The sequence below is a fragment of the Macrobrachium rosenbergii genome, chromosome 34 (assembly GCF_040412425.1).
Source record: "Macrobrachium rosenbergii isolate ZJJX-2024 chromosome 34, ASM4041242v1, whole genome shotgun sequence".
Taxonomy (NCBI): Eukaryota; Metazoa; Arthropoda; class Malacostraca; order Decapoda; family Palaemonidae; genus Macrobrachium; species Macrobrachium rosenbergii.
This window is the reverse complement of record NC_089774.1, coordinates 8,986,033-9,008,193: the sequence shown is the minus strand read 5'-3', so window position 1 is coordinate 9,008,193 and position 22,161 is coordinate 8,986,033. Positions and strand designations below refer to the sequence as shown.

The 22,161-nt window shown below is 35.2% G+C and overlaps 1 protein-coding gene and 1 long non-coding RNA gene across 2 annotated transcripts; one reads left to right on the top strand and one right to left on the bottom strand.

Moving 5' to 3' along the window:
• Positions 1–1,740: 1,740 nt before the first annotated feature.
• On the top strand, positions 1,741–10,911 carry LOC136856163 (uncharacterized). The gene is made up of 3 exons (XR_010858258.1): positions 1,741–1,893; positions 7,526–7,857; positions 10,179–10,911. It is a non-coding gene; the product is annotated as an uncharacterized lncRNA (long non-coding RNA).
• On the bottom strand, positions 9,450–21,865 carry Mlc-c (Myosin light chain cytoplasmic). Its single transcript, XM_067133833.1, has 5 exons — positions 21,637–21,865; positions 21,502–21,529; positions 16,347–16,487; positions 15,096–15,260; positions 9,450–9,999 (listed from the first exon to the last, which is right to left on the bottom strand). Exons 1-5 carry the CDS (start codon positions 21,637–21,639, stop codon positions 9,893–9,895), a joined length of 444 nt encoding a protein of 147 aa, XP_066989934.1. The 5' UTR covers positions 21,640–21,865; the 3' UTR covers positions 9,450–9,892.
• Positions 21,866–22,161: the final 296 nt, after the last annotated feature.

Below are 22,161 nucleotides of genomic sequence, written 5' to 3'. Positions count from 1 at the left end.
TTAAAAAGAGAGAGAGAGAGAGAGAGAGAGAGAGAGAGAGAGAGAGAGAGAGAGAGAGAGAGAGAGAGAGAGTTACTGAAATATTTACAAACACAATCCTCCAAAATGTTTTAATTGCAACGATAAATAACCCAGTCATTTTTCGTATCATATCTGTAGGTATTTGGCCTGAGTTCAAAATATATATATATATATATATATATCTATATATATATATATATATATATATATATATATATATATATATATATATATATATATATATACATATACATACACACACACATACACACTTCAACACTGTACAGAGAAATAAATAAATAAATATATAAAAACAAACCAACCGCTGTCCATATTGACACAAACAGCAACGTGTTAGAAAAAATGATTAACATCTAATATTTGTTCAGCAATCGTCATCCATATTCCAAAAATCAGGGGCTGGGTGTATTTGGCCCCATCTATAATTCACAGATGGTTTAATTGAATGTGATATAAAGCCATTTTTCGTCCGCCATTTATAAACGGAGGTTGAAAAGTAGACATTTTACCAATAATGAATAAAATATTTGATATAATGAAACATTGTTATGATGATTTTTTCATCTTTGTAATTATTATTATTATTATTATTATTATTATTATTATTATTATTATTATTATTATTATTATTATTATTATTATTATTATTATTATTAATGATTGTAATATTATAATCTTTATTTTTTTCCTAATTTCGAGTAAAATTTTTTTTAAATGTAGAAAATATATTATAAAAAATTAGGATAATTCACGTAATTATCTTGGTAACATTATTAATTGTTGTAATCTTATCATCTTTATTTTTTCATGATTTCGAATAAAATAAAAAAAATAAAGAAAATAAAAAAATTAGGATAATCCACATAACAATTACCTTGGTAGAATTATTAATTATTATAATTTTATTATCTTTATTATTTTCCCGATTTCGAATAAAATTTCAAAAATAAAATATAAAAATATAAATAAAAACTAGGATGACTCAGTATGAAAATAAAATATAATTCAAGAATTTTAAAATCTGCCTAAGTCCATTAAGTATTTTTTTTTTTTTTTTTGCTCCTGAGAGACGTTCATATTTCTTGCATATCGTCCTGATTTTTTTTTTTATTTTTAGTTTTTTTTTTAATGGGAAATTCTTGTCACTGATAAAAGTTCGGATTCTGAAATTTCAAGATGTCAGGTATTTAGTGGGGTAAGGCGAATGATTTTTCTATTCCTAATTCACATTTTCCTCATTTTAATCATGATTTACACATTACTCACGGCTCTCATGCGATTCATCAATGAATGAATTAATATTTTATTCATTTATATCCCTCATTTAGTAATTACTAGCTGAAATATTGACTAAATTCTTGAAAGAAGAAGAAGAATTGTGACGTCACTTCTCGTTAGGTTAAGTATCCCTGCTACCTTGGGGAAAAGTCCCTACCAATGCTCTCATTTTTAGGGATATGTCCCTAAACTGGTAGCCCTGATTTTAGGGAAAAAATGGATGATTTTAGGCAAATATTAATTATGGTAGAGTGAAATATTCCCTTTAATATTTACCTTTTAAGGGATTATTTAAAAAAGTTATATTAATTTTCATACTTTTGTAAGAAATAAGTAAATCAAAAAGCAATGTTTACGTTTCAGGGCTCCATTTTATATTTAGGGAACTGTGGCCTGATTTAGGGACACTTAGACCCTTCCTGAAGTGGTCCTTTCTCCCAAAAAATTCGGGTAACCCCCGGTTCCTGTCACACGTCACCACCAACTGTCAATCATTACCCATCCGGTTAACCCGAAAGTGACAAGCAACGAGGTACCTGTGTGTTTATTTATCAATTTTCTTCATCACTGAAGGTAAATTATATATATAATTATTTAAAGTTTCTTTTATATATTAAGTTATTTAGATTGATATTTTAATAATTTGGTTATTAATTGTGATAGGGTTATGATTGTTGTAGCCGGCTTCTGCCTGGAAATATCTGGGTATACCTGTTATATAATAACCTACCTGAGGTTGTAGGTTGTTTGGGTGTTGTAATGCCATTTAGTTAAGAAGGTTGTGACTTTATAGTGCTCCTTTTATGAGTATAATCCGGTTATAATGATGTTATAGGTTGTAATAGCAGATAAAGTTGATTCTATAATGCACCTTTTATGGGTAATTCGGTTATCAGGATGTTATAGGCTGTTGTAATAACACAAGTACAGCGGTTGTGATTATGTAATGCCCATCTTATGGGTATAATCCGGTTTAAATGTTATAGGTTGTAATAACAGGCAAGAAAGTTGTGATATTCTAATGCCCATTTTATGGGTAATTCGGTGATCAGGATGTTATAGGCTGTTGTAATAACACAAGTACAGAGGTTGTAATTATGTAATGCCCATTTTATGGGTAATCCGGTTATAATGATATAGGTTGTAATAACATTTAGGTCAAGGTTGTGGTCTTATAATGCCCCTTGTATGGGTAATTCGGTTATTAGAATGTTGTAAGTTGCTGGTTGTAATAAAACGTAAGCAAAAAGGTTGTGATTGTATAATGCCCATTTTACAACCAATTTGATATGTGGGCAATTTTGGCTATGTAGCTTTTTAGTAAGTTATGTAGGCCCAATATGTTGTATTGCCCTATGTAGACAATATTTGCCATGTAGCTTTTTAGTAAGTTATGTAGGCCTAGCTAATATGTGGACAGTTTTTGCTATGTAGCTTATAGTAAGTTATGCAGGCCTCATATGTTGTAATTAAAGTTTAAAATACCTCATAGAGGGACATTTTGATGTAGGCCTAAGTGAACAAGGCCTCAGGTAATTATAAACGGCGCAAACTTATGGCCATAAACGACAATAATTCTTTATATTAATTCGCCTTCATTATGTGGTATAGACGTATCAAGAAAGGTATTTAGAAGTTAATATAAAATGAAAACTAATTTGAATAAAATCAGTTTAGTTATACTGAATGACTCCGTTTTCTATGCGGATGTGATTTCGAAATTACAGGCTAACTATTCTATTTTTCCTAATTTCTGATCCAAGGAAGATAATCCGTGAAAGCTGTTGATTATACGTAGGAATTTCCTTATATTTATCGTTTAATTGGTGTTTTTAATTATATTTAACCAGAATTTAGGCTACTTAATCTATAGTTAATTACATTATTGAGGTTATGATGGGTAACGAGTTAAAAATAACGAATATATTCAGGCAGGATAAGAGGATTTGATATTGCCAAAGCATTGGGAGAGGATAAGTCCCTATTTCACGTTTTATATAGATTGATTGAAACTGAAAACTAAATTGTGAGGTTGTTATAACATGTAACAATGTAGGAAGAGGAATTAGGATGGTTGAATATGTAGAAATGGCACGAAAATGACATGCAAATAGGTTTAAAAAAATATGTAAAATGGCCCAGTCTAGCCCTAGACCAAATATGGCACTAAATATAAGACAATAGAGAAAAATTGTTCTCTAATTAACCTCGTAAAATGAAAATCTGACTTGAAAACTTCAAGTAATGATGTATTATCATATGGGGAAGGTAGTAAGGGAAAATGTGGTGGAATTGTATGGGGAGAAGAGTAAACATGAATGTATAGGTAAGGTAAGGGTGGAAGGACTGGTTGGTTAAAGTAAAAGTTTAAGAAAGCTTAAGTATCCTTATTAAAGGTAAGGAAAATATATTATTAAGTTAGGTTAGGGTTGCTTTTAGCTATGTTAGGTTAGGAATTAGGGTAAGGTAAGGAAAATCTGTTATCTCCAGATATAGCAGCCCCATATTAGCCATGTTGAATTTATAAGCAATTAATTAAAAAGTTTTAAGTGTTAATTTGACGACCAAATCTGCTTCAGCCATGTTAAATGATATCAGAAACTTTCAGTTAAGAAATGGCAAGGTTGGACTTTGTTTTAACAAAGGTTTTATCAAAAGCACTTTAAAGCATTTGAAATACTGTAATGCTCTGGTTTTGACAGCATGCATTACACAAGGGGTGTCCTTAATCTTGCAAGCTATAATGGAGGTTCATTGTTGTTGCAAATTTTCTCAGTAATAACAAATAACATCCCTACCTCAAAGGCTTTTTCAACTTTTCCACTAAATTCACGAGTGACAATCTTATTCAAGATGAACAGAAGGAAATGGTGTTTTTCTGAATATTTTCCCTGAAATGGTTTGTCAGTAAGATGTATAATATACCTGTAAGGTTAAAATGTCAATTGTGCAGGTTGCACAAAGTCCCTCTTTGGAAAATAGTCCATTCTTAGGCCACCAGATAAGTCCAAGCATAGGAATACCTGTCACTTCCAAGCTTAGGGGAGAGTTAAGTGGTCCAGGGTAGAATTTGGTACCCAAAATGAGAATAAGTATGTTTTGGGGGTCCAGGAGGTGAGGAACCTTTGGTCAGGGTAGGACACAGTGTCCTGTGGAGGGTTAAGTTAGGTTAGGGTGTACAAGAGGTGTCCAGGGACGAAAAGTCCCTACTAAGGTTGGTCATGTACCCTTAATGAAGCCAAGTTTGGATAGTTTTAAGTGAAATCTTATTTTTTGGTTTGTTTTTAATCTCACAAAGGGATTTTTCTGTCAGCATGTCATGTAATTTTGACAGATTTCATTTATTATGTCATAAATGATTGGTTGATTTATTACAAACACATATCAAATAGTAATAGTGGACCACAGTAAGGAAATAGGATTAAGTCCTAACCTAACCCAAGGTATTGTGTCCTACCTGACTGAGTTTCATGAATTAAATTGTCGGTGGGATACTGACAAATATAAAACAAACATGATAGATGGCCAAAAAATTTTCACAGCAAGAAAAAGGAATTATAGTGAATAAATGATAATTCCCAATGCTTTAGCATGAAGATGGCTAAAGATATCACATTCAGGTTATTTTGATTTTAAACCTGAACTTGAAAAACTAAGGGTAAATTCAAGTACTTCATTCCTCCACCTTATTCTTGGTGGTTTAAGAGACATGACCAATATTGGGTTCATCTTTTAAGTTGCCCAGCTTGGATGCTGAATCCTGTAGGTTCAAAGAATTGGGATTTGAATAGCAAGTGCTGTAATATAAAGACCACACCAGACATAAATATGGCTACGTTGAACAGTCCTTAAAGTCTCGAGTAACACATACATGGCCAATTCTCAGTTTACGAAGGGCAATTCCCCACCTGTGACAGGTTACTGTACTCCCATTGGACAATTGATCTGGTTTATCCAACAATTACTGACCATTACCAACTAGAATCTCCCTTTAAGCTTTGTTAAACTTCCTGTACTTTTGTACACTGGCCCTTTGTATACATATGTAATAAGTTCCAAGACTTCCCATGCAGCCCTGTAACTATGCATGACTGTCCCCCCCACATGTAACAGAGTACTGTACTAAACACATGCCTTTCATATGAACAAACTGTTTATGCACATATCAGTCCCCAATACACTTTTTATAATAACCATTATTGGTTTTACAATGCAAAGAATAAAAAAAAAATTATGGAGACATAAACTGTTTGTAAGAAAAATTTTTTAAACTAAATGTAGGCCTATGCTGATCATAGATATGACCTCTGTATGCCCATATAAACCCCAATATACATCTTATAATAACCATTATTGGTTTTACAATGCTAAGAAGAATAAAATATATGTTTACAGTATTCCTTATACACTACAGTATTAACAGAAAAAATCTTAAAACTATGTGTAGGCCTATCAGTGAAACAACTTCATGCACTTACAAACCCCTATATACCTTATATTAACCATTATTGTTTACACAGTGCAGAGAATAAAAAAAATGGATATAGTACGTCTTATACAGTACAGTATTAGTAAGAAACAACATTTTAAACTGAATGTAACAGTCCAAGAATGAAATTGTATAAAGTGGGCTAGCATATACAGATGGCCAACTGTACTTGGAGAAGTTTTGCTTGCTGAAAGGCAATATAATCCTTTTCAGCATGTCATTTGTTCTTTGTCATGTTACCTTTCCTCTCCTTCACTAAACTGGTACCCAGTTATAATAATTTTCCAAATGATGACAGCTCGATGACAGTAACCGCTCTTAAAAGGTTGCATTACCAGTGGATGTTTTTATTAAACATTCCTAGACAGTCATGTAGTGTACTTGATGAATTAGTAAAACTTTTCTTGTAGCACTAAAAAAGGATTCACTTGAGAAGTATACAAGGTGTGCATTGCTTTATAATAGCGGCTGTATTCAATATCTGTGCAAACAGCTACAAACCCAATTCCTGCATCAAATTTGGAGCCATCGGTGTACAGGATATGAGCTAAAGCCTTGTCATGCATCACATCAAATTAATACAGTATACTTCTGAAAATTACAGGGTTATGTAGAATATTTGGATCGTTTTAATTCTCCCAAGAGAAACAGCCTTGTCATTTTGGGTATTGCTTTAGTAAGCCCAATTCGTGACCTCAAGACTTGACAGAATAATGGTACCTCTTGAATCTCATATGGCTTCAAGCCGTTCAAATCTGACAGATTATCTTATCAGTATCTCCCAGCATATTTAAAATAAAAAAAAGATGAAAGGACCCTGTAGCCATCTGGATTACTGTACAAAATATGTAATTCAGAATCTTCCCTACAATAAATCGCAGCTGTAAATCAAGATATATTGTCTTGCAGAGGTCTGAGTTAAACATTGGTCATATCTGTCAAATACTGAATAACTACCAAACTGGCTCCCCTCTCTATGAAATGGAATATAAAATTCAGCCAAATACCATTGCTGGGACCTATGGAACGGAAATTGAGAGCAAAAAGGTCTGAAAGGTGTAATATGAGGAAAACCTTGCAATTGCACGATGAAACAATTGTTAAGGGAGGGTGAAAAGTAAGAGAGAAATATGAACGGAGGTACAGTAAAAGGAATGAAAGGGGTTGCAACTAGGGCCCAATTTTAACTTCTACAAAAAATCACATTCTTCAGGTATGTAGTCTACCCACCCGAACATTATAATTTGAACAATTACTCAGACATGGTATTTTCTTACAACAAGGCAGAATCAACTTCTAAACTCCACAGACATTCTAAAGTGGGTCTTGACTAGGCTACTCAAACTTTGTCTAGTGTAGGATTTGCATTTCACCACAATTAAAAAATTGATAATTAAAGGGGTCCCACTTAACCGAAGCACTCTTTACAATGAGAAATTGTGAGAACTTACAAACTCGTGAAGCCTGGTTTCATTTTTTAAACACAACTAATTTGCTAAAAACAGTATAACTGATTCAATGCAGTAACTCTAGCTTAAGTAAACATATGCTTGAAAAACATTTGAAGATGTAAATTGAGTTGCATTTCATATAAACCTGTTGTACTATATACAACTGCTTTACATTAGAATAAGAACAGATTAGTACAGTATCTGTCAAAAACTATAATTTATTTCTACCTGCAAAGAGTTTAACTTGTATTATTCTATTTCACAGGTTTGCAGAAAGTGACAGCATAAAAAAATGAGGGTTCTCACATGACAGAGAAAGGAATTTTGCAGTACCTGTCATTCACTGAAGATCTCTACTTAGCCCCAAAGAAGGATGGCACAGTCATGAGGTTAAACATCTACAGCCATGCTGCTATAAATATCCAAAAAACTGGCTACAACGAACGTCAAGTGGACACAGAAACCTAGGCTTCGAACACTTCCAATTTTACGGACGTGGATAAACAGCAGATCTCAACAGTGAAGACCATCTCTCTCACATGGAATTTGTTGCAGATATAATCTCTTGAACTTTTGAAATCCTATGCTATACAAAAGGTGAGTGTATGACTCTAACATGAGAAGTACATTACGAGTTTATAACTTCAAGATGAGAATTAAAGTACAGTTTAAACAATATTAGTCATATTAATGATTGTATCCTTGCCACCATAATACAAAATTAGTACCCCTATGATTTCTGAGAGCCAAGTTACTCATCCATAACATTTTATATTTGTTTATATTTACAAGAGCTTTCTTCCTGCTCCTGAACTATTTGTGACAATAAACTCTTACTAGTATCACTTAAAGGATAGGCGTACGACATGAATTCATCTGACATTGGAAAGATCTAGCATATAGACAGTTTATTTTGATGCAACTGTATCTCAGCTTTCACAAAATTAAAACTATCATTCCACAGTAACAAGGTGATTTTAGAAGCGCTTTTGGAATCTTGAGACATTCAGTTGACAAGGAACAGCATTTAATCTCTGTAAGCATAGAATTTTGAGGCCAATTTTATTTAAGAGAGCACAGACAACACCTTTGTGTACCTTAAAAGAAATAAGTAAGCCAAGAGACATCGTACTTGCTAAAGTTATTGACACATGAAAGTAACTGGCCGTAATAACAGTAATCACTCGATATATCAGACCAGATTCGGTAGGAAATAGAACTTGGATAAGAAGTGAATGGCTAGGCATGATTTAGATAAATTTGAGTATTAATATTGTTTTAGGTAGTGTGTCTCTTCAGTACAGTAAGTTAAATACTTGGCAACTTAACTGATTAACCACACACTCTACAGGTCAGCTAGCAAATGAATGCTTGTCACACCACAACTGATTAACCACACAATCTAAAGGACAGGGTCTAGTGTCAGACAACAAATACACTGGAAGTAATCACCAGTAGTGCGCTGCACACATGTACAGAAGAGAAAATTTCAATTTAGATTTTATGAATCTTGTTTCCTCATGCATTGTATACCTGTTGAGCAGATGTTTCCTCACGCATTGTATACCTGTTGAGCTTATCTGGCACTAAGATGAAGTTGTGTAGCAATGTAAATAATTAAAACTACTTTCATGTACAGTACACACACTCTCACTGCTTCATCTGCCCTTAATCATTATTAACTGACAACATATTCAGCATTTTAACTTTTAAAGTCTATATCCAGGTTATGTTAGAAAGACCATGAGGCAAGATTTGGATCCTGTTTACTTTGACAATCTAAGAGGTTAGCGGCACCAGAATGTTCATATCCCTTATTTGATGAGACAAGGATCTTAGATTTACATCTTTCAGAAGAAAAGCTTTCACAGCTTTGGTACAAATTTTCCAATCTTCTTCCTCAGCTTTCACTTTGTTTGATCATCACCACATCTTTGCCTTAAAAGGCTGTTTGATTCCAATATTAAACACAATTTCAGTGCAGTGACAAATTTTCCACTGAATTTGCATGCAAGAACATTAAATCAACTACAATAAAACTAATTTTGTTTGAACACTCACGGGTAAACCAATATCAAAACAAGCTTGACAATGACTTAACTATTATCTGCACGATGTCCCCAGTTTGTTACATTACACCATTAAATTCAAGTAGAAATTATCCAAATGAGGAATAAGTAAAAAAGATATTGCTTATAAATGATATATTATTCCAAACATGAGAATATAATGCATTGAATCTAAAACATTTGAATACAAACTTACATCACATCTTCCTTGCAGTGGAATGTCATGTAATGCTAACAATTTCACGGTTACAATAACCTGAATTTTTTTTTAAAAAAAAATTTCCATCCTTAACTGCTAACAAGCATAGCTTCTACAATTAGTAAGTACAAAAACGCAAAATCTACCAGGTAACTAGATTTTTTAAATATACTTAAATATCTATTAAAATATAAAAATGCATTACCTCGAACAGCATTTTAAATTTTTACGTAGACTCGTTTGCATATAAATATCTGTGGTAATAGGTACAAGCTTTAATATGTACTGACGTTGGTTTATGGCCAACCTCATACTTAAATGCTTCTCAAATACATTAACTGCTCCCAAGAAGAGTCGTCGGACATTAAGCACTGAGGACAAGCCTTACAAACTCTTCATAGTTGATGTTGCCCTGGGAATCTTCCTGTCCAGCGAGCAGTTGTTCCACTTCTTCGTCAGTCAGCTTTTCACCTGAAACCGAAACGATTTTACGATTAGTTAACTTAAAATTTAAAAATGTTCAATTTCATTACAACATTTTTGGGAATTGGAGATTGCAATGTTTTACACAAGGCTGATACGTGATCTAATGATGTTCATGTCTCAAACTAAGTTTGACATGAGGCTGATACATGATCTTTGTATTTCAGGATTTCTTACAACGATCAAGATAGGGCTACAACTTGGCACTTTTTCCCATAGTGAAGTTGGACTCAGGGTTTTTATACAGAGCTAGAGATGACTGCAACTCAGGATGGATTTGCAAGATCACATTCCCTGATTCTCCTAAGAGAAGCTGGATTTATAGGTACCTATCCATGACCAAACATTCTGCAATATCCTCAAAGTACAAAACCTTGCCAGAGAAGATGACGAGTGTGTGGAGCTTTCAAACTACAACACCAGCTGATAGACCTTCACCTTACAACTCCTTCAGGTCATACTAAAGCTGCCCAACTACTACTGAAGGTCATACCAAAGCTGCCTTCCAACTCCTGCAGGTCATATCAAAGCTGCTTTCATGTCAGTGTAACTAGTCAACCTGCATAGGCACCTGCATAGTTGTATCCTGCAATAGTGGCCTGTAAAGCTATGGGTGCCATTGGCTTTATGTGGACAGATGTGTTACTGTTCATGGTTAATTCCCTGGACAGTCAACAGTGCTTGTTCCTCAAAAAGCTGATGGAACCCAGTTTCAAAGGCCATACATTGTGGTTTACAACTATGCAGGCGTTTTTGAAAACTGGGCGGCTGCTACACTGACATGAAAGCAGCTTTGGCAACCCCTTAGAGGGCGTAAAGGAAAATTACTATGAAGAGAGAAGAAGAACCAGACCGTTAAAGGAAGTGGAGGTGAAATAGAAGAAACAAACCTGTAAAGTAGACGGACAAGACTAAAGTATACTTTAGTCTTGATCGTCTAATTGTACTGAATAAATACTTTCTTTTCTTCCGTGCTGTAGTTTTATTTTTCTTGATTTTTTCTTTTTCTTCTTGAATGCCTTGGAACATATCCTCGTCTTCAAATTTCTTTTTCTTGATTTTTCTTTTCTTTCATCTTGACCTGGAACTTATCCTCCTCCTGCAGTCACCAAGAGACAGTCTTCCTGCTCTTCAACTCCTAATTCAGTCACATCCAAACAGTCTTATACCTTCTCTTCCTCCTTTTGCAGTCTTCTTGCTTTCCATTTGCAGTTGCCAACTCAAAAGCATCCTCTTCTGCTATTCAACTTGTACAGGTACACACCTCTCCACTTGGTCTTAGTTCTTCACCTGTTGCAGTTGCCTTTTGTACCTTCTAATCTCTAGCAGTCGTATTGCCTCTCCAATCCCCTGACTCTTGAAATCAGCATCTTCTTCACTAGCAAAGGCATGATGCATCCTCCGCTAACATCTGCAGACCATGCAGTAGTAACAATTCAAAGATACTCATCCAAGTGCCAAAACCATATCAGTGAAGACCCAGCCGTAGATGAAAAGACACTTAGCTTTTATAAAGGCACACAAACCTGCTATTAAGCATCTGAAAATATACATATGAGGAGGTGCAAAATATCCACACTTCCCATTTAGTGTTGGTTGAAAGCAGATTGTGCAATATTCTGGTCTCACAGGCACACCAACCCTCTACTAGTTGATGGCAAACATATCTCCAAGTTATGGTTAACACGATCCCACTTCTAAGCATCAGATGAAATCCTCACAACTCTCACACAATGGTAGAAGTACAGCTTCTCTATTGCTTTCCAACATTTAGCTTTCAATGATAATTTTACCAGATATCAAGCTGTATTCAGTAAATGAAAAATGATTATCACGAAACACAAAAGGCACTAGAACCTTCAGCACTAGCAAAACGAAGAATCTCCGATGCATTCAACGTAAGAAAAATGAGTATCACAAAAAACAACAGGTACTAGAACCTTCAGCACTAGCAAAACAAAGAATCTATCTCAACATCAGAAGCTGTAACAGTGTGACCAAGCACAGACTGTACAAACTATAATCCTATCATAATCCTGAGACTGGAATCAGCAACATTCATCTGTTCAGTGGGCTACCCTCTTAATGATACAATATGCCCAAGAAAGTTTTTATAGAAACAACAACCAATTTAATAGGGTTCTAAAACCAATGAAATCAGTCCAAGACAAATCTCATTAACCATGCAGGCAGAAGACTTCCTGCAATATGAAGTATCAACTAAACCTCTGCAAACTTTGTATCTTCTATGAAGATAAAGCAATGACCTGGAAGAAAAGTGAATCCTAGTGTCCTAAACTGGACAGAGAAATGATGAAGTCTCAACTAAAGCTTTGCTATCTTTTTATCTCCGATGACGACGATAAAACGGAATGACCTAGAAGAAATGTGGAATCACAGCATCCTAAACTGGACTGAGAACTGATACCAAATCTAATACAAAATCCCACGAGATGAAAATTATGACCTCTGTGCAACGTTTCTTATGAAGCTTCACACAAACAGCACTGATGCACAGAAAATAAAAACTCAACAACTGCTGAGATTACCAGTATTAACAAATCTGCACATCCAAACCTACTTACTCCCACAATGCTAGACACAAAAAAGAACGTCACTTCCTCGCACCTTCCACATATAGAGAAATTTCACAAAAACCATACTGCTAGCATTATCCCAACTTGAAAAATTCACTTGTGGAGACATGGAGATTGTCTTTGCTTTAAGCATTCACACTGGACTTCCAAATCTCCCAAAACATCACAAATTCCTTTCCATTCATTTAACGTAACACTCAAATAGTGTACGCCATGAACAGTAAATGATGGCAAGATAACGTGATCCTGAAAACACAAGACTGTATTGCAATAGTTATAATGTAATGAAAAACTCCTATGTTAAACCATAGTACAAGATGAACTTTAGCAGCAGACAAAAAAAACCCTCATGTAAATTATACTCAGGAATACCACAACACAGAATTCTCCAACTTGCCTAGGGTACTGGTCCCTTTTTGTCTGAGAAAATCATCGTCAGTGAAGCTTCACCTGCATTTCTCCTGACAAAGTGCTATCCCTCAAAAATCTACAGACCTAACCTTCAGAATTTGTACTGTGACAAAGATATACTTCAACAAATACACAGTTTTTCTCCTGCATTTGCAAAAAGTGCATGACAAGACCTTTTTTTTAAACCCTACATCGCCCTATAATTTATAAAAAAAAATTAATAAATGGGCATGCAAAATGGTTGGATTCAGTTACTAAAAAAGCAACTGAATACCAAATGAAGCAATTACTGCAATCTTACCTGACCATTTTGGATTTTATTGTAGAGTAAAATTAATGGATTTGAGTTTGTGTTCTGTGTTGTACTACGAGTAAAATATAAAGTTTGAACTGTGAATTTTACCATCATTAAAATCAACAGGTTTGGGTTCACGTGCCAAGCTGTAAAATAAATGTCTGAACTCTGTAGGAGCATACTAATTAAACTTCAAGAATCACCTCAACTATTATTGAAAACAAGCATAGCTACAGAAACAAGAACATATAATTAATGGTCAAAATATTCATTCAATAAAAAAGTGTGTATATCAAGAATAACCTTTACTTTAAAACCCTTTAAATTAAAAAAATATCCTTTACTTTAAAACAATTTAAATTGAGTCCGAAATGAATACAAAATACTATGAAATATTTTATTGAAGGCATGAAGTAAAATGATAGGATTTTGTAACATACAAACCACAGTTAAATATGCCAAATTTCTGATCGAAATTTACCATTTTCTTATAATGGATCCAATTCATGAAATTGGACTCTTTGCAGTGAAGAAACCTTTCCAATACTGAAAACTTCATCCAGTATGTATCGAAAGAATAACCTATCGTTACCTTCAACAGGACTCTGTAATAAGAGGTACACTGTTAATTTTATTTCTTCTTTCAGATGAACACCATATTCTTTGGAAGCTTCAATTTCAAGTCAATGGCCGCTTTGGTGGGCTTGTTCCATATGAAGGTGGTTCACCTTCTAAATAATAAAAGTGGATTGGCAATTTATGATTTAGTGAGAACAAAAATATGGCACAAGAAAAAAAAACAGGAGCTTGTCTTCTTGAGAAGGACAATCAACTGCCGAAACTCTCTTCTTTGGCAACTAAGAACCCATGAAATTCTGACATTACTTCTGCCAACAGAAGAGAATGCTTTAAAGGGTAGCTCACGAAGTGAAACCCTTGTACCTTAAAAATTTTGGTTTCTTAACCAGGGCTAGGCAAAGAGCTCCGTAAGTTGCATAAATACTGACAGCACTGATGCCTAGTACCGAATTTAGTAAAGACAGAACAGAAATCAAGTACTACTGTTACACAAATGGCTGATGGCAAAGACTACCATAGCCCTGGTTCAAAGGAATGCAGTGTGGCAAGCAGTCACTACTGTAACTAAAGGCCTCTCAAGCAGCAATGAGAATGCTTGTTACAAAGGCAACGCTTTGTACAAAAAGCAAAAAGTGCCTAAGCTTTTGAGGTCAAAATTTGCAAGTTCAGGAAAACAAAAGTTTTCGGAAATAAAGTTTAAGCTTAGTCTAGAAATATGGCCCTTTATCAAGGGGAGAAAATTTAGCAAATTTGTGAACAGAGGTACAAAGCAACGAAGGGGATAAAAATAAAATAAATGCGTGAATCAAATAAAATAATGTACATGAGCAAAATGACTAAGAACCAATTTTCAAGAAAAGTAAAAGCAGATTCAGCTCATGATGGAATTAGGGACATTTCTAAGCAAGACTATTCCAAAATCATTTATATTCCACTTAGGAAACAGGAATGGAAGACCTCAGGGGAGAAAGCAACCACCTAAAGAACTCTGAGAATTGTCAGGCATATACCAGCAGGCTATCACTTCATTACAATTCTTAAAACCATTAAAAAGTCTGAACTTTGTGCCTGCATTCAAGATTTGCACCAAAACAAAAGTGGAAATTCAACTAAATGAAAGGCACGTAATTTACAGCAAGACAATGAAGAAATTGAATTCAAATCCCATCCTCAAACCTTAAAAGAAAAAAATGCTGTCTTACCGAGGTGAGTCATCAAATGACGGAGTTCAGCCGAGGAAATGTAGCCATTGCCGTCCTTGTCGAAGTGACGGAGACCCTCGATGAAGTCATCGGCGGTATCGACAGGGCGCTGGCGAGAGATGGTCTGCAGGATTGGCAGGAAGACTTCGAAGCTAATCCTCTCCTCTGGAAAAAGGTGAAAAATTAGTACGATAAATAAAGTATAACATGGGATGCTTTGAATATGCAAGAAATGTAATTTTCTTCCTATCTATACACCTAAAAAGCTAAGCCGTGTTCCTGGAACTCATAATTAAAGGCACGACTTCAAAACCAGAACAATTTCAGTCACAGTTAAATGAAATTCAAAATGGATGTGAAATTTTAGTAACCAAACATTTTGTACACTCATAGGCTGCCATTTCTTTCTTATTAAATCCATTACGTTGTTACAAAAGTATGTTTAGGGGGTAACAAATCAGAAAATCATTGGACAAACTTTATAAAGCAAAATTATTTCAATACTCCACATCAACCAAACCATTTTGTAATGTACATTACTGCTATTTACAGACATAGCTTTAAATAGCCAAATATTAAACCTTAAAACTAACTGCACCATTTCACAACCAAACCAAGTTGCACATGTCATTTTGTTTCTAGTTACTTATACATGTTGTATTGCCCAAAGTGCTTTAAAGTGACACTTGCCAAGCATTCATCTCGGAAACAATGAAACGTGTTTGCTTTTATTTTTATGTTTGTCGATCGAAGTGATGGGAAGTTTGACTCAAACAAAAATTTGAGTCAGTATGCAGTACTTTGAAGATGACTACGTTTACAAACTTAAAGCAACTAGCGCTAAGCTTCCATCCCTCATTCAAAAATATCTTCAAATAATGAGTGCTTACTGTCCAAAAAGACCAATACCTGGACAGTATATTCATCACTCACAAGTAAAACTGAAGTTCATCAAGATTCAATTATGTGAAGGACAATTTCAACTACAAACAAGGAAACATGACAGGAAAATATTGCTACTCATCCCTGAGAAATCCTGTTTTGAAACCTTAATCATATTTTTAAAAGTAAGAGAGGTATGTACGTTTATTCACAGAAAGTGACTAGGGCATTCAGCATCCATTATTAGGGCACTGTCTCATAACCCAAACTACCTACTTAAAATAGAACAGGGGATTAAATAATGTACCAATAACACGCAAATTTCTTCTAGGGACTAAGGACAAATCCTCTGATTAAAATTAAGCCTACCAGGTCTGTGTTGGTGCGAAACCTTCTTCACTTCAGACTCTGTAGGATTCTGGCCAAGGGCTCTGAGCACCTCTCCGATCTGGGACACCTGGATCTTGCCGTCGCCCTTCTGGTCGAAGATGGAGAAGGCCTCCTGGAAATCTGGAAATAAAGGACGGAATCAAACAACAGAATAAACAAACTCAATCGCTGGAATTCTCAAAGGGATTTTAGCACAAGCTGGAATTTTAGCACTACAGAACATTAAGATATAACTGGAAAATAAATTTACAAAACTATGCAGTCATGTTCAGCTAATTGATTAGATAACAGTCAAGATACACCAAGTTCAATGATGCTGTCGTAATTGTATTTCTGAAAACCGTTAACTTACAAAATTGAAACTACTGGTAACCTAAAAAGTAATGACTGTACACTTGAAACCAAATACTGTACATGTACTATAGCACACTTCCTTTCTTAAAACCTGACATAGCCACCAAAAACAATACAGAACCTGACCACTGCTACTCTATACTGTAATATAAAGCACTGTAAAATAAATCTGTTCCTTCTACAGTAACAGTCATTTCACTGTAAAATGGTACTTTGTTGAAAAATGTCTAACATGATAACTCGGCTAATGAATAATACAGAATTTATTATACCAAAACCAACACGGGCAAAAAGAATAACCAATTTACACCAAGGATTTTCTCATATTACGTGGGAACATCCGATTCCTCATGACGACCTAACCTGGCCATGGCAAGGGTAGTTCAACTTACCCGAGAGATCTGCTATTAAAACCCAATATATATCTTACGAGGCAAAAGGCATAATCGAACATTTCTGGATGCGATAGCCTATCCTAGCCTGCCTTAAAGCACGTGGGGTTTAACCAACCTATGTTATACCTGCGAGTTTTACCAAACCTGTCTTACAGGTATTAGATACAAGCAGCTTAACCTAGGCTTTGGAAGCAGTCCAGATTCCACATAAGGTATTAGCAATAAGCTGCGGGTGTTTTAATTTCATATCGGATAAACACAGCACTTTTCAATGGTCCAGCAATGAGACAGAACAGATTTTACTAAATACAAAGGGTACCTGATCTTTGAGAGAAAACCTCAATTTTACCAAATACATGAAGTAGGCTAGGGAGAATACTGCATTTCCAAACTGAATGACTTTCAGCAATATTGATATGTTGCAACAGACGAGTACGTACCTAATCTCTGACGAAACCCCCTTCTCAATAATTACCAAAATATATACCTGGTGTATAACATCAAATTGAGGTGACACATGACAGCTTGAAAAACTCTTTCCTCGTCTTTCCATCCACACAAAGCAAAGTATTTGGCACCGTTTCTAACCAGAACAAAAAAAACCATGACAAAAACTCTAAATCTATCTGCCGAGGAGGAATCTGCACAGACATTAGACCACAACTTCCTAGCAGGTTTAGCTAAGGTAATATCTAGTAAATTTGGTATACAGTACGTCTAAAAAAAAGGTATACAGTATGTCTAAAAAAGCCAGATAAAAGTACTTCTGCAGTAGAGACATTTTCAAGCAAAAATATTTACCCTTAGAACAATAAACCCTTGCTGAAATAACTTTTACCCTACTCCTAAATTATAGATACTTTATGCTCTCATTTTTCTATACCGGTACTCCTAAATTTTAAAACTATTCTATTCCTTTTTTTTTTACAAACTTCAACAATTTTCTGCGGTCACATTTTACCTTTCAACCATTTTCTGATTGTAATAATGCATGATTTGACCATTTCATCCTTACAATCATTGTGTTATGACTTTGCTAACTTAACATTGATATTCCTAACATCTAGTCATAAGCATTTACTGTAGGCTATGTGAAACTTAGACTTTGGATACAGTCGCATCTAACCGTGACGCCAGCTAAATCATGTGCATTATGTTTGCTTAGAGAAGTGCGTGAATGAAAGCACGACGGCAGGCATAGCACTAGTATAATAGGCTACTTTTATGGAAAATAACACTAGCCTTGCCATCCTGACTAGGCTAACTAAACCGTAGAAGTATAAACTTTCTTCACTAGCATGATAAGTCCCTAACCAACCTATGCATCAGGCACCAAAAATCTGTCTTTGCTAGCCCTAACTGTAAGCTAATTACTGTCCTCAGATTATTTCCGTTCATGAAGCCCTAGATTCTTAAAAATTACCACCACAAAACACACACGTTTTAAATCCTAAAACCATCACCACAGAACTCTGATTAAGGTCAGATTACTAATGTATACCATCTCTTTCGAGAGTGGTTGTAAAAGTACAATATACTGGTTAGGTGAGGTGAATGACCAAACGAACAAAAGCAATACAACTCCCATGCTTGGCCATAAAGGTTGAAGATTAGAAAGTGAAGCATATGTCAGGAATTCAGCTTACCAACCACTGCAAATGCACCCTGCAATTATCACATACACCAATCATGCCTTTCTAAAACTGCACATCCCTAAGGTTTACAATTACTTGCCTGTCCAAGTCAGAAAATGCCTAACTTAATACTTCAAAACTTGCAAAAATTAAACTCGGCTCATGAAGAGGTATGCTAAGATGTTGAAGACAGTGCTACCATATGCTATAATGTTCTTAGAAGGGATTTCTACCTAACCACAATATAAGTATTTTGATGTATTTATTCCTAGCTAAAACTAAACCAAAGTCTGGGATACCATTGGCAAGGGATATGGCTAAAATATTCACACCAAGAATCAAGCAGGCTAAATCAGATGCATCAATTATAGGCAAAAATGAAAAATACGTTGTCCTATCTAAACGAAAGCACACCTTAAAAATTTTTTAATACCTACTCCCCATATTATTCAACCTGACCGAAAAGTTAAAAAAAACATACAATTTCCCATACGTTATATATTCATGCTTACTGTTGCACATACATAAAAAGGAAATACAGGAATATTCAAAAATACTTTCTGAATATGTGTACAATCTTTTAGTGACAATTCTCTTTAAGATGCAATCACTTTTAGGAGAGATGGAGTTCAAACAATTCCTAACACCCTCCTGAATTTATCTCAAGGCTATCTAAAGTCAAAAAGGTAATTCTAAGGAATAGTTTCTCATGGAGAAATTAAATTTGTTTACAGCAACAAACCAGAAAAGGGTTTATATGATGCAGTAGTGGTAAGGTAACTTGAAAAATTCACAGAAATGTGAAAATCCTATATGTCTGGCAGACAATCTGTCAAAGCTGGTGTTGATGGGTATCAAAATTAAATTATAATTATGGTGACCTTACAAAACCATTCCTCGGAAAGCTAAACCACTGCACTAGGCTACAAAAAATGACAATTAGATAAGCCTGCTTAACCTCATATAATATAATAATCCTACATAAAGCCTATATGACTTAGTGGCTTTAAACTTACATATACTAAAAGATTAAGTCAGATTGGACCATGGAAACTTCATGTCCACTTACTCAACGAGTATTGGCCAAATTTGCATTGATGCCTAAGAGTACATCCTTTGCTAGGTTACATTAAAACTTGACTAAAACCACATTCTACAAACACTGCGAGATGCCATTTTTATTACCAGCTCCTCCAGGAAGAACGCAATAACACTACAGTAAATTTCTCAAACGGGTAAATTTAAAGGATAAGGCCTCACAAACTTTTTCCAACATAATTTTCCATCCAACCAATATAGAAAATGCTGCATATAATGCAGTTCGAGCGAGATAATTTGAGAAACTGACCAAGGTAATGATAAATTCACCGTCTTTTGTCTATATGTATACTTTCGTCGCCAAGGGGCCGGTACTAAACACGGTGTCCCGTGAAGCTCAAGTCGTGCAAGCACCAACAACTCGGGGATGAACGTACGAACAAAAATGGGCAAATTTTGAATTATCTCAGTAATTTTCTCAGATTACCTCAAGTGCTGCATTATATAAATCTTATTCTACAGTAACCGAAAAATTAAATTAATAAGGGATATCTTCACGTAGCCTTCTCCTATATACACTAACCCTCCACTTATCTCGCCTGTATTGCATTATAGAGACACTTTTCTATATTCCCTCAAAACCTTTCACTTGGCTAATACACAATACCTCCATGTGAAGCCCTAATGTGGATTTACTCCAACTACCTTGGGAAACCTTACCACTTTAAAACTAGCAAAACCATTTCGACTAGTTAACTAGCTTATGTCCCTTGTATGGCAGCCTAGGGTAGGTTAATGGCGATGCGGTAGCCTAGACTAGCCACTTTAAGCTTAACATTCACACAGGCTAACATGTTGGGCTATAAGTAATCTAAACTAACAATCGGGCACTGGCTAACTTCTCAAGGTTCCCGAAGTCCTCGATATTAACCTAACTCCAGTTAAATTACATCTAACTTAAAATTTGAGTTAAATCTTCCTAAAGGTTAAATGGGCCAGTTTAACAAATATTTGCGTAATAATGTCTAGCCTGACACACACTGCACCAATAGTCGGATATTGCCTAACCCAGACTAACCTCCCTCTAGTCCTTGATATTATCCGTGGTTAAATTAAGATATTTAACAGAAATTGAGGTTAAATCTAACAATATACTGTTAAATATTTTTCTAGCCTAATGTACCCTGGGGTAGGTTGGGTATTCCCTAATCCAGCCTAACACAAAGTCCAATATTAACCCTGGTTAAATTACGATATTTAACCTAAAATTTCTGTTAAATCTCACAAAATACTGTTAAATATTCTAGCCTAAAGTACCCTGGGGGTAAGTAGGGCACTGCCTAACCCAACCCCACGTCTTCGATTTTAATGTTAAATTACGATATTTAACCTAAATTTGGGTTAAATCTTACAAAAAGCCGTTAAATATTACCTTAAATATTAGAGACTCACCGAACACCCCAATTTGGGCACCGTAATCGGCCCACCGCGGGGGGTGTCACCCCCGCCCCATTAACTCCTGTTAAATTACGGCATTTAACCTAAATTCCCGTCAAGTCTTACAAAATATGATTAAATATCACCCTAAAGGTTTAAAAGTCGACTGGGCACATGTGGGCACCCGAATTTTGGCACCCGAGAAGCCACACCCTCCCGCGAAACTGACACACCACACCGGGCCACAATCTCCCCCCAACCCCCCCGATTACTCACCTATGATCTGGTCCTCTGTGAAGGCTGCCTGCAAGAAACAACGGGAATCACATTAGAAATAGCTCGGATAACTCAATAATCGGATTAATAACGTCAAAGGGGGTTTAATTCGGGTTCAAAGGAGCGAAATCTCACCATATTTGACGGAGGAGGTTCGGCCGAGTTGTTTACACTTTCCAATCTTCCCTTAGACTGACGACGACTTCTATCCGCTCCGACTTGTCGACGATCTTTTGCGAAGTAATCGTTAATTTCTGTTAATTATTACTCTAAAATAACGTTTATTGTTTATTTGTGTTGTTTAAATAAGGTGGGGGTGAAATGATTTGATGGGAATGCGTTATTCGGACGCATTTTACACTTGTGGGGAAAAGTATTGGAACCGGGGTGGGTTCGTTCATAATATTAGTAACATAGAGGCTGAATTCCGTTGCGCATGTCTGGCTTAACTTTCTATCTAACGTTCGTTTCTAAACGGCTGAAATGAATAAACTCTTGATTTTAATATATAATTATAGATAATAAAACAAATAATGAATGAAAATACTTCAAAATGTCATATATCATATAACGAGCACTAAAGTGTTGCGCATTCAAACTTAGACTAAGCTAATGAACACAGCCATGATTGCAGTGCCCCGTTCTTGACCTGCGAAAAGA

What these genes read in the sequence shown, in the direction of transcription:
- Mlc-c (XM_067133833.1), bottom strand. An exon ending in TTCGCACCAACACAGACCTG is followed by an intron (nt 15,261 to 16,346) that starts GTAGGCTTAATT and finishes ACCTTTTTCCAG; the next exon opens with AGGAGAGGATTAGCTTCGAA. An exon ending in TCATTTGATGACTCACCTCG is followed by an intron (nt 10,000 to 15,095) that starts GTAAGACAGCAT and finishes TTTCGGTTTCAG; the next exon opens with GTGAAAAGCTGACTGACGAA.